This window comes from Vicugna pacos, chromosome 21 (assembly GCF_048564905.1).
Source record: "Vicugna pacos chromosome 21, VicPac4, whole genome shotgun sequence".
Lineage (NCBI taxonomy): Eukaryota > Metazoa > Chordata > Mammalia > Artiodactyla > Camelidae > Vicugna > Vicugna pacos.
In genome coordinates, this window is record NC_133007.1 from 11,757,085 (window position 1) to 11,770,309 (window position 13,225).

Below are 13,225 nucleotides of genomic sequence, written 5' to 3' on the forward strand. Positions count from 1 at the left end.
AGCTACAGGTAATCAGAAGTTACTATATTTGTACTCAAGCAGAATTCCATGACAAATATTAGAAGCAATGTAGAAACCTATTATGTTGCAATCCACAGTTCACCCTGGGATATTCCTTACATGTGGTAGAAGTAACCAGAGAAATTCTTGCCCAAAGCATGTATGCACGTAAATGCATGTGTGTGTGTGTGCGTGTGCGTGTATTGGAGAGGAGTAATAAAATGTATATACTAGGACTCAGATGTACAGAGAACATAAAATTTCATTGTTACAATAATTTATGTAATTTTGCTCTTAAGCATACATTTCCTCTGACAGTGGTGGCTGTGAATAAGGTTGAGGGTTGTTACAAATTTACCAACTGTTGGTAACTCAGCCTCTGACAGCTCAAAACAGCCTCTTTCAGGTAAACAGTCATTCAATTAAAAGTTCAAATTCTTTAAAGAATCTCTCCATTTCCTCTTCTTTCTTGGGATGGCAGCTAATTACAAGAAGGAGGTTGAGTTGTCATGGTGAAGGGGAGACAGGTGCTGATTCACTTGTAGTCCAGGCAATCGGATGGCTTCACCTTAGACATGTCACTCTACCTACTCACTGTGTGTCTTACGCTTGTGCCTACTAAGATTTGGCTGGTCTTTCTGACTGATGACCTTGAATACTGCTATAGCCTATGGTTTTGAGAGCCTCTAGTTCCATGGTCCAGATACTCTGCAGCAACCATGGTCCCTCGTTCACTGGCTTTGGCTAGTCTACCAGCGCTCTTAGAATTTCTCTGTCTCTAGAGAGTCAGCTTCTTCAGGCAATCCTGCTATTCTCAGATTCTCTCCTGAAACTAACTGGTTGTTCTTACTATCATCATCAACACCTCCCTGTCTTTTACTGTGATTTTCAGCCTCTGAAAAAGGGAATGAAGACACTGACTTACGGCTCTTCTCAGTGCTGGAAAAGATTTCTTCTGGTCTAGTGGAAACTGCCTGTATCATCCTGAATCCTTTATACAGCATTTGCTTATAGTGAAATTATGTACAGATTTTCAAACTTTGCTCTTAATACACGCTGAGGAGTTTGGAAAATTTAGAACATCTTTATTTCTCTCATAAAATCCAGAATGTCATGACTCCTACAAATTTAAAACTCAGAGTTAAAAATACTAAATTTTGATCCAGTAATTCTACTCCTAAGAATTTATCATATTAATAAACTCATATGCATGCAAAACAACATATGCTCGGGGTTATTCACTGTAGCCTTATTTGCAAAGCATAAGATTAGGAACTGAAATGTCCACCAATCAGATAAGGTTACTATAGCTGGTAAGAATGAGGTCCTTTCATATATACTGATATGGAACTGTAGAAAAGATGTGTGAAAAAAAAAAAGCAAGGTGTTCAAGAATGCAAACTATGTATCTTTTGTGTGCACAGAACTCAGTGACAGAGAGTAAGGCTGGAGGCCAATTGGGGAGAAAGTAGGTGCAGGAGATATATGCAAAATTATATCCTTTTTTACCTTTTGAATTCTGTTATTACACATGTATTTCACATTGAGAAAATAATGTATTGAAAATAAAACTCAGAGTGAACAAATGACGCCTTTATTCCAGGCTGTATCTACCTTCATCCTGAAATAAATACTGCATGTCAATGATTCCATGGATGGATGGGGAAAGCCCTGGAACAAACAACAGGAACAAGGCAACACTTGGAACGAACAAATACATTTAATCTCCCCCAAAGATTCCTCACATCCCCATAGAAACTAGGCAAAGTCTCGCTCTCTGACACTTCCATTCTATGAATTCATGAAACTGGAAGAAGGAAAACTGGAATGATGAGATTTCGTGGCATACATCTCAGAGGGAGACCAGGTTCCATCAAACACTCACAGGGTAGAAAGAGTTCCATGGACTAGAGCACTCACTGCAGCCTTACAACCCAGGCTGCAGAGCCCCACAGGCTTCCAGGGGGAACAGTCTCTTCCAACAGTAGTTTAAAAAGGCATTTGAAAAGACCAAAGATTCTGCCTGCTAGGACTTCTTTCTAATGGCCAACATAAAATGTCACAATAACAATGAAAACTGAGGAAAAAAATTAACTTTATTAACTTTAATCATTTAAACTGGAGGCAAAACAATCTAACAGTTAAGATTCTAAAACCAAGTATAGGTCCAAATCTCCAGACGATCATTTCATTCCACCCAGAAATCCATTAAACCTCTTGTAGATTATAACTAGTTGGTAGAAATTATCTCAGAGGAACTTTTTTCCCCAATAAAAGAACCACAATAATAATTCAACTGAGGATGAATATGAACAGTGTCAAAGTGTACCAACCAGTTCCACAGTGCTTTAAATAGCAGCAAAACAGAGCAAACTTCCTTCCCTACCATGTTCTTATCTTACAAGAGACAGCACCTACTGGCCCAAGGGAAAAACAGTATATCAACACTAAAGCAGACCGGCTGAAGGTGGCTGTGACTTTAACTGCAGGAGCCCATCAACAGACATAAGCCCACTTAATCTGACCTAAACCCTTCCAAGCCTCTAAATGAGTAGTACTTCCAAAAGCAAGAAACAGATCAATGCCATTTTCTCTCTTAAAAAACTATACACAATCAGTGTTCTAAATATATGCTCATAGAAATGCTAGACTCCAATGAAGAAGAGTCAAAGAAAAATAAAATTATCTCTTAAAAACTAATGTCTAAGTGTAAAATGGCAACTTTCAAGAAGTGTTTAAGCTCAAATATAAATATGAAACAGATTAAGCTTGAGATTAAACGTCAAGTTTGAAGTTCAAATAAATTTCAATAGTTCGCTTAAAAATAAAAATAGATTTTACAGCTAGAGATTGCATTCTGCCTATAAAACTATTATTAAGTATAATACTGGGTAAGGTTATGAATCTCAATAGATCAGCAAATAAAGAACCTTAAAACAATTCTTTACATCTATTTAGATTGTGAAGAAAAAGCCCAGCTGGGCTAACGAGCTAAGTCACAAATCTAAGTGTGGTAAGTGTCAGTTTACTGATATAAGTTCTGCTGGGCTAACTCGTAAATCTGAAGTTTAGTGTCAGTTTACTGGGCTAACAAGCTAACTCGTAAATCCAAGCTCAACAAGTGTCAGTAACGTGATCTGTTCCGAATTGATAAGCTTCAGTGTACTGATTCCTTGCTTTTTGTTGTTTGAGCCTTATTGGCTAATAGCCCCATACTTGTAATTAACCCTATAAAACCTCACGTGCATGTCTTGGAGGTGCTCAGAGCTTCGGAGCAGAAGCCCCTCTGAGCCCGCCGGCGTAATAAATCTGAGTACTCCAACCCTCCGAGTGGTGCTTGTTTCTTGGCAGGCCTGTCATTTCCGTTAGAAGATCATACTATTTTTGACACATTTTGAGATTGTAACTATATTTCACGAATGTCATTCAATAAATATTTATCAAATACACATCATGCCAGACTCTGGAATTCAACAGTGAGCAAAAGAAGACATAGTCCCTGACCTCATGGAGCTTGCAGTCTAGTGAGAAAGACAATTGAATAGGTAATAATACTGCAGTGTGTTAAGGCTGAGATGGGAGTACCAGGTGCCATGGGGACGCAAAGCAGGTACACCTGACCGGTATGGAAGAGTGGGTGGGGCAATGAGAAGTGAAGGAATTTAAGCCCTTCCTAAAAGGTTTAACACAAAAACCAAGACTTTAAGGATCACTGGACTTAAAGGGAAAGAGGAAGAAGGCTCCAAGTTTGTATAAGAGAGGAGAGGCAGGGTAGGGAGGGAGAAGAATTCAGTGCATTTGAGAAACTAAGAACACTTAATTCATTTTTCTTAGAATGAATAAAAACATTCTCCCTTCACTCCTCAATTTCATTTGCTTATTAATTCAATTAATATTTACTGAACTCTAATAAAGTTAACTCATATATCAGGACCCACAAAATAGAGGCCACCTTGCCTCACCGGCCCAGCTCACATCACAATGTTGGAGCCCATGATTGGGTTAACAAATTGTAACAATCCCAGCTGAGTATCTCCTTGAAGACGTGCTTAGTACCTGCCTTGAGGTTTTAGCAATGACAGGCCCCCGGCTATAAACGCTGGGCGTGCCTGCTGTTAGTCTTCTATCCCCAAAACAGCCTTGGGCTGGAATGGTAAAAGGCTGCAGACTCAGAGCTGAGAAGGCTGGTTAGCCAATTATGGGTAAGATCCCCTGAGGGGGGCAACCTAAGACAGGCACAGCCGCCTGAGTCCAAGTTGTCAAGCAGCTGATTCCCGTAAGTTCCGCCCTGATAAGCTGAAAGGCCCACCACAAACATGATTCACGAAAAAGGGTCTTCTGACCTTGAGCCAAACACCAACAATGGACAAAGCCTTTGTACTCATTGTGATCCCACCCTGTCCTTCCCTAAATTCCTGCATTCCTCCTTTGACTGTACTCAATAAATACACGAGAGATTTGAAAGGCTCCTGGAGTTGGCTCCTGACTCCCTCTCGCTCTCTTGACTTTTCCACAGAGTCTTCAGTAATTCATTCTGTCTTGGTGGGACTTCTGCTGGCCAGAACCCACAACTGGTGACGAACCCACATCACAAATCTAAACTTAGGTTTGCCTGCCTACGCTTATGGGAAACACCTCACTGTCAAGGAAACCTAACATATACCAGTCACAACCCTCCAACCTAGCTTCAGCGGGCTTACCTTACCCTAGAAAACAGGACCTGCTTGCCTAATAAGGAAACCCTTGACCTCCTAGCCAATCATATCATTTCTGAGTTGTCTCTTCTACGTTCCATAAAATTTGCTTTTGCCCAAAATCCCTCCAGAACAGAGCTCCACTGTACTCCCCCAATGCATGGATTGTTTTTCCTTGAATAAAGGACATCACACTCGTCACTAAAATGTTTTAGTTTTGTCATTTCAAAGCTCCTGCGATTAGCTGCTCTGTTTAACAATCAAGGTATCTTTAGCTTTTTCAGATTATAAAACCCAAATAAAAGGAAATCAATACATCCTATAAAGGCTCTTTCTCTTGGGATGACTACACTGCACATGATCAGAATGCAACCAGAAAAACAATTATTGTAAAACTGATAAATTCCGAGAAGGAATTAAGTCTTCAAGTAATTGGTTTATTTACTATTCCATTTTTCTTATTACATTATATCTGAATTTTCACAATATGTACCTCTTACATTTCAATAGGTCAGAAATCTGTCACCGGTCTCACTGAGCTAAAATCAAGGTGCCAGCAGGGCTGTGCGCCTTCTGGAGTCTCCAAGGGGAGAATCTGTTTTCTTGACTTTTTCCACTTTTAAGGGCTGCCCATATCCCATGCTTGTGGCTCCCTTCCTCCATCTTTAAAGTAAGGGCTAGTCAAGCCCTTCTCATATGCATCACTCTGACTCTCTCTTCAGCCTCCCTTTTCCACTTTTTAGGACACTTGTGATTATCCTGGCCCCACCAGGGTAATTTCTGTATTTTAAGGTTAATTCCATCTGTTACTTTAATTCCCCTCTGCCATGTAACTTAACATATTCAGAGGCTCTGGGGATTAGGAATGACTGGGGAGTCATTATTCTGCCTATCACAGCACATTAAAACAAATATTTAACTTACTGATTATCCACAACATTGAGGAAGCTGCAATCACCACTGCCTCTTTCCTCCTGTGATTCACATCTTCTGGGGTAGATAAAAAATGTGTACAAAATCATACTGTTGTCAAGGAAAAAAATGCATCCTAAAAGTACTTTAAGTAGGTACTAGATGACTACAGACATGAAAAAGAACATTTATAAGAGCTTAAAGGATACAATTCAATAACAAAAAAAAAAAAAAAACAAACAACCCAATCAAAAAATAGGCAAAGACCTAAACAGACACTTCTCTGAAAAAGACTTCCAGATGGCCAATAGGCGCATAAAAAGGTGCTCATCATCACTAAGTACCTGAGAAATGCAAATCAAAACTACAATGAGGTACCACCTCACACCGGTCAGAATGGCCACCATTAAAAGTCTACAAATAACAAATGCTGTGGAGAGGGTGTGGAGAAAGGGAATTCTCCTACACTGTTGGTGGGAATGTAAATTAGTGCAGCCACTATAGAAAACAGTATGGTGTTTCCTTTAAAAAAAAAAAATAGACTTGCCATATAATCCAGCAATCCCACTCCTGGGCATATATCCAGAGGAAACTAATTCAAAAAGATACATGCACCCGAATATTCACAGCAGCACTATTTACAATAGCCAAGACACGGAAGCAACCTAAATGTCCATCAACAGATGAATGGATAAAGAAGATGTGGTATATATATACAATGGAATACTATTCAGCCATAAAAAGAATGAAATTATGCCATTTGCAGCAACAGGAGTGAACCTAAAGATTATCATACTAAGTTAAGTAAGTCAGAAAGAGAAAGACAAGTGCCACATGATATCACTTATGTATGGAATCCAAAATATGACAATGAATTTATTTATGAAACAGAAATAGACTCAGACACAGAAAACAAACTTTAGATTACCAAAGGGGAAAGGAGGTTGGGAGAGGTATAAATTAGGAGTCTGGGATTAGTAGATACAAACTAGCATATATAAAATAGATAAACAAGCACCTACTGTATAGCACAGAGAACTATATTCAATATTCTGTAATAAACCATAATGGAAAAGAATCACTTTGCTGTACACCAGAAACTAACACAACATTGTAAATCAACAATACTTGAATAAAAAAAGTTTAAAGAGAAGATGGCATAAGAAATAGGTCTTAAAGCACAGATCAGATCCGTAACAGGCAGAGATGAGAATGGGGTGATATTTCAGGTGGGGGCTTTGTGTGACTAAATTGAAGGAAGATTAAAAAAAAAAAAAAGGAAGACCTAGTAACCCATCCCTGCTGGATGGAGAAAAGGGCATTCAATGAGAAGCAGTGGTAACAGAAATTTCGAGAAAGCAGTCAAAAATTCAAATGTGGCAGAGATGAAGGAACACAAAGACACAGAGAGGGCACTGGAGTTTTAATTAGTGGATCACTGGTGAACATCAGGTAAGCACTCAGTCAAGTGCTGGTGTCAGGAGCCAGATGACAGCTCTTACAGAACAGGCTAGCAGCAAGAGTAAGTGATTCTTTTGATAAATCTAGATTTAAAAAGCCAAATCATCTTTGAAAGAAGTCTGAGATGACAGTAAGATAAAAGGTTTGGCAGTAAACTGTATACCAAGGGGAAGAAATCAGTGAAATGGACATATGATTAAAAAGCCAGATCAAAGATACAGGTTGAAACCCTCAAGTCAGTACCTAAGGGTGAAGAACTTTATAATAAAGTTACTAACAATATCTCTTAAGAATCTGTTCTAAAATTTTAATTTTGGGGGTAAATAGTAAGGCAGGATTCACCTACAAACCTCAGTTTACAAACAGACTACAGGGCTAAGTCCACTGAAAATACTGTCTTCATTCTTCCCAGATTCACATATGAAATGTCCTAGGAAATTCCACAAGCAAAATAACAGTTTCTCTGGCAAAATTAGAACTCCAAAAGAAAGTCGATAGCAGTAACAGTCACTACCTAGCACATAAGAAAATATAAACTCAAGTTTTTCCAAGTTTTATTGATGGTTCCCTTTAAAAGAAGAAACATATTAACTGCTTGAATTCTTAAGATAATAAGGGCATCCAGAGTCTCCCCTCAATGACGGAGAGCATGGGAACAACCTAACGATTTAAAGAAACAAACTGTTAGAAACAGGAATCACAGACCCTAGAAGCTGTCTCTCTTTGAACACAGGCTGAAATAGATTTCTTAAGGTGTTATTTGTAAAGTATAAGTCATAGCTACAGTATGTCCATCTTTTTTCTCCCTTCTGATAATGTAGTCTTTTCAATGCCTCAATCTAAGAAACCACCAAGGACAGAATTAAATATCTAATTGTGTTGCAGTGAGGAACTACATCTGACTTAAACAGGTCTATTTCATGTTCCAAGACCACTGTAGTCTGTTTCTGCATTTTCTACAAAATATGAAACAATACTGGCACCAAAGGAATTACAAGAGCAGTGGTTGGTAAAGCTGTGTCACACAAGAGCCAGTGATCACAAAGAAGAATGGTGGCCAAACGTGCCCTCTTCACCATGGTATTTTCTCACACTTTTTTCTAAACTTCCTGAAGGTGCAGATAAACATTTAAAAAGTGAATTACTGAAAACACTAGTAATAGCGGAAAAAAAAAAAAAAAGAAAACGGCAAATATAAAAATTTGATTCCAACAGAATAAAATGTATACAGAATAAAAATAAAGTACTGAAAATATTAATAGCAACTTTAAATTTTCTAGTGAAATCAAATATAGATTAATACCTATTAACAAACATACACAAAATGTTAGAAAACATCACATTATAGTGCTCTATGCTGGAATTTGACACAACACTGTAAAATGACTATAACTCAATAAAAAAAAGTTAAAAAAGAAAACATCACATTATAAAATGAAGGCTACTACTCTTATTAAAAGTATCATTTATGACTGTAAGTAACTTACTTCATTTCATTAATCACAAAAATATTTGGACAGTTTTGATTACATATCTGAGCAAAAATCACTCACAAGCAAAGATAATATGACAAACTATTACTTTAAAAAACAAAAAGCTCCATACTGAACTCTTAAGTACATGAAAAATGGGCACAATAGGGATTATCCCACTCAATTTGTGATTTTTGAATGATCGCTCTGCTTCAGTTAAATGAGGTAATATTATTTGCTTCCTATTGCTCTCCCATGTTTTAGAATATACTACAGAAGTTTTACTCCTGAAAAGTTATTCACTTCAATTAGTTTCTAAATATTAACCTTTCCCATTCTCTTTTGCAGTTAATATTGGCCAAGTGAAAAATATAAGTCCTAGACAATAAAATGTAAGTCAAAGTGTTCTATGAGAGTTAAATGGGAAACTTTTTTTTTTTTTTTTAAACAGGGAAGCTACTTCCCTTCTTTCCCTCTTTCCTCTGGCTGGAATGCAGACTTGATGGCTGGAGCTTGAGCAACCATATTGAATTTCAAGGTAGAAGCTATGAGATGGCAGGGCAGCAACAAACCAAGAAATAAGGTTAGGCTCTTTACACCAAGAAGTTATCTCACTCGTCTTAGATTGTCTACCCACAGATTTTATTTCCATGGAAGGAAAATAGACTATTTTATTTAAGCCACTGTAATTTATGGTGTTTGGCCTTATGTTAAGTGAACTTGGTCCTAACTGATACAATGTACATATTATCCTAACAACTCCAAAACTGGCATATACTCATAAAGTCTAGACCAGTCGTGTCCAACAGAGTGCCAGAAATAACCTGCATGTCTGCTGTCCAATTCATTTGCTGCTGCCATGTGTGATTACTGAGCAACTAAGATTTTTTTAACATTAAAATAGAATTTTAAATTTTATTTAATTTCAATTAAATTTAAATAGCCACATGTGGTTAGTGTTTATTGTATTGGACAGCATAGCTTTAAGTACCAAGGAGCATCAAAACTGTAACTGAGTTAATTTAAAATGATATAAATTTTCTCCTTAACCTATAACAATATAGTAATAGTATAAGTATTATTTTCATGAGAGATGTGTCTATAATTACATTTTACTAGAGTAATTTTATTATGTCTACCTTGAGCCATACCTGTAGAAACTCAGAAAATGTCAGTTGTGAAGATGAAGGCAACTTGACACTGGTTCTGAAACTGACTTTCTACTTTAGTACAAAAAGCTATTCTAAATTTCTTCTTAATTAGAGACACACTGCTCTTAAAAATGTGATAGAATTTAAATAATTTTTACATTTCTTTTTCATTCATATGTTCTCAATTCAAAGCAGCTAGAATATATACAGGAATATCTAGAAAAGTACAATGCCTTTTCAATTCATTAACAACTGGCCTAATATTATATTGGAGAATATCAAAGCAAAATTCTTACTCAAATTTCAATAAAATTACTTCCTAGCATGTAATGAAAAATTTTGGTCTGCTTTAAAAACTCGTAGATACTTTTCCTCCCCAATGCTAACTAACTACCTTTGTGTCAAGAGGTACAAATATTATGGATAATGAAGCACAGTTCTTAGGTTATTAATAAACCAGAAAATCCACAACAGAAAGGTACTCCAAAAAGGTCACTGAGTTTTTATCCTCAGGTTTTGTCTGTCTTCTTCTTTCCTTTCCCTTCAAACAGAATTAATCTCTGTGATCATCAAGTGCTTGGTGTGATAGATATGCTTCTCACACAGCATTTACTATACTAGGTCATGATGGTTTTCAAAACTGTCTCTGCTCTACACCATGAAATTCTCAAGGGCAAGAGAGACCTCAGAAGGGTACTGTGGCAGTGGAACAAAACTATCCAGAGGTAGCACAGAGGGATTTGGTCTTCAGGGCAGAGGAACAGAAAAGGAGGAATGCAATCACAGCTCACAATCTCACATTTCTGCCCAGCACTGGCCTTGGTTACAATCTGCTTTAATTCAATTCATCCTGTAATTCGTTTCTGGGTATACTTTTGTATGCTTAAAATTTCTGAATTGCAAAATCACATGAAAATTAGTGAATAAATGAGATAACAGATTTAAGCATATGATGGGTTAATCCTAAATAAAGTTCTTAAATCACTTTGGTTAACATTCCACAATGTGCTATTCTAAATGACACTCACTGTTTCTGGTAAGATTATCTAATAACTGCAACCTCTGCATAACCCTTTTGTTTTAAATAATTTATACAGAATCAATTAGCTATTATATAAATACCACCCACATCCTTAAAACAGCGACATGAGCAGATGAAGAACTGACTTTAGAGTTATGAAAAGATGTCATTTTAAAAAATTCACTTTGAATGACATACTTTTAAATTTAAACTTCTGCCTTAAACTAAAATGACAAACAACTCATTAGTTACCTGAATTCCTTTTTTTTTTCCCTAAACTTGAGAACCAACTCTGTATCCTATACATGGAATAGGCTAGACTTATGACACTAAGTATATGTGATAGCAAGTAATCCTAGAGATATAAATGAATCCCAGAGAGAGTACATACACTGGTCAGTAGAGCCAAGAGAAGAATCAATACTGGCATCCAATCACCATATAATATACCTACCCACCTTTTTTTTTTTTTAAACCTCTAACCAATTATACAACTAAGACCCCTTCAGGGCTAATTAGGGAGTAAATGAAGCTATGGACGTCACCATGGATGTATTATAATAAATCATGCACCTTCTGCTTGAAGCAATGGGATAGAAGAGGGAAACATACAAAATTATACCACCGCTTCCTCGTTAACCAAATACTACATTGGCATTTGAAGCAGTCCCATTTCAGATGGGCACTTCATTGCATCTTTGGCTTTAAAAAGCTGTCATTCCAGACAGGATTGAGAATTTCCATAGCAACTCCAAACTTTAAAGTACTATTTCGTAAAGTGTGGTCTTAGATGCAAATTCCTGGACTCCAAATCCCCACTAAAAGAAACTGAGGAGTGGAGCCCAACTTTTAGCAAACACTCTTCCACAAAATTCCAGTGCTTGTTAAAGTCTGAGAACCACTACCTAACAACAAGCTCTTCCTGTGACACTTGATGTGCGCCTTAAGAAGCACCAGACACACAGCTATAACCCACACTTTCAAGATACGATCTCCGGATCGGGAGTAGCAGCGTCACCTGGGCACTTGTTAGAAATGCAGAATCTCAGGCCCATTCCAGTCCTGTTGAGTCAAAATTTGCATGTTAACAAGATCCCCAGGTGACTCATATTTACATTAAAGCCAGACTGCTCTGGTCTAGAGCAGTTATTCTTGAAAGCAGGTGTCCTGGGGCACCTTATATCAGTCAGACAGAAAAGTGTATTAGGGATATGATGGTAAAACACCTGGAATATACTTTACAGTAAAATAGGCAATCAAAGGGAAGGCCCTGCTGAAACAGAGGGAGGATTTTGACTGTCTTTTGGTGAATTTTTAAATGTTCGTGATAATGTTTCTACCTAGCATTTATATTAGTCATGGAAGACATAAGTCATTCCAAATACAATGAAGCACAGACAAAAGCTGAAAATGCACATTTCATAAGCAGCACTGGTTTGTCAGTCACTTTGGGCCCCAACTTAAGATCCACTTAAGATATAACCAATAATCGAAACTATTCATTTAAGTCAGCACATTCTGAAAGTTGCTTTCCCATGTATGAATGAATGCACTTGCAGCTGAAGTATAGTTTCTTATTCAATAAAAAGATTTGCTGAAAAGAATCAAAGAAAAATGTTAAGAGATGGCCTTCCTTGAATCTTTTTTGTTTTGTTTTGTTTTGTTTTAATAAGGTAGGGCACAAACCAGAGATGACTAAAGTCCATAAAGACACACTGGAAAACTGGATATGTAAGTTAAGAACTAACATTATTCTACATAAATATCATGCTACCTGACAAAATATTACATTGCCATAATACTTGACATAGAAATGACAACTTACTTTCTTTTTTATTTTATTTATTACTGTATTTTTTTTTGGCCAGGGGGTAGGTAATTAGGTTTTCTATTTATTTTTAGAGGAGGTAGTGGGAATTGAACCCAGGACCTCATGCATACTAAGCATGCACTCTACCACTTGAGCTATACCCTCCCCTCGACAACTTACTTTCTTAATCACAGAAGCATATGAAATTAGTTATGAAATTTATTACTAGGTAATGACAGTATTACCACACAACTATGGGAATACTATCTACATATTCAACTTATAAAATATACTACGCAGATGTGATATAAAAACTTTAAAAAATCTCTGGAGAAATGATCTCTAAGCAATCATTTAAGCACTAAATGATCCCAATAATAAATTTTATGTTGAGTCAAGTACAAAATACATGTCAAGTAAATGTCAATATCCTCTTGAATAAATATAATTTTGCTATTATCATGCACTATGTCAGGGTCCCTCTTGTATACTACAGTATTAACTGATTATTTCATCAACCTTAAATATGAAATATGTATCACAGCTTGATATGGTACTGTCCAGATGTCTAGTACCTTTCCTCCATCTGAGTACCTTTAGAACTGAATCTGAAAACAATGTTAAAAGAAGCAAATACCAGAAAATTATGTGAAATAGCTATCATGTATTTGTTGACTTTAAATCAACACCAAACTCAAAAGTTA

The 13,225-nt window shown here is 36.8% G+C and overlaps 1 protein-coding gene across 5 annotated transcripts in view; it reads right to left on the reverse strand.

The window, feature by feature from the left end:
* The window catches only part of RABGAP1L (RAB GTPase activating protein 1 like), a 569,757-nt gene that overhangs the window by 340,841 nt on the left and 215,691 nt on the right, over positions 1-13,225 (reverse strand). The window contains exon 15 of one of the 5 annotated variants that reach the window (XM_072946072.1): positions 850-895. The exons of the other annotated variants lie outside the window; for them this stretch is intronic. Coding sequence (XP_072802173.1) covers position 895 — 1 coding nt within the window. The 3' untranslated portion in view covers positions 850-894. Of the gene's footprint in view, positions 1-849; positions 896-13,225 lie in introns of those variants that run through there. 5 annotated transcript variants of the gene reach the window in all.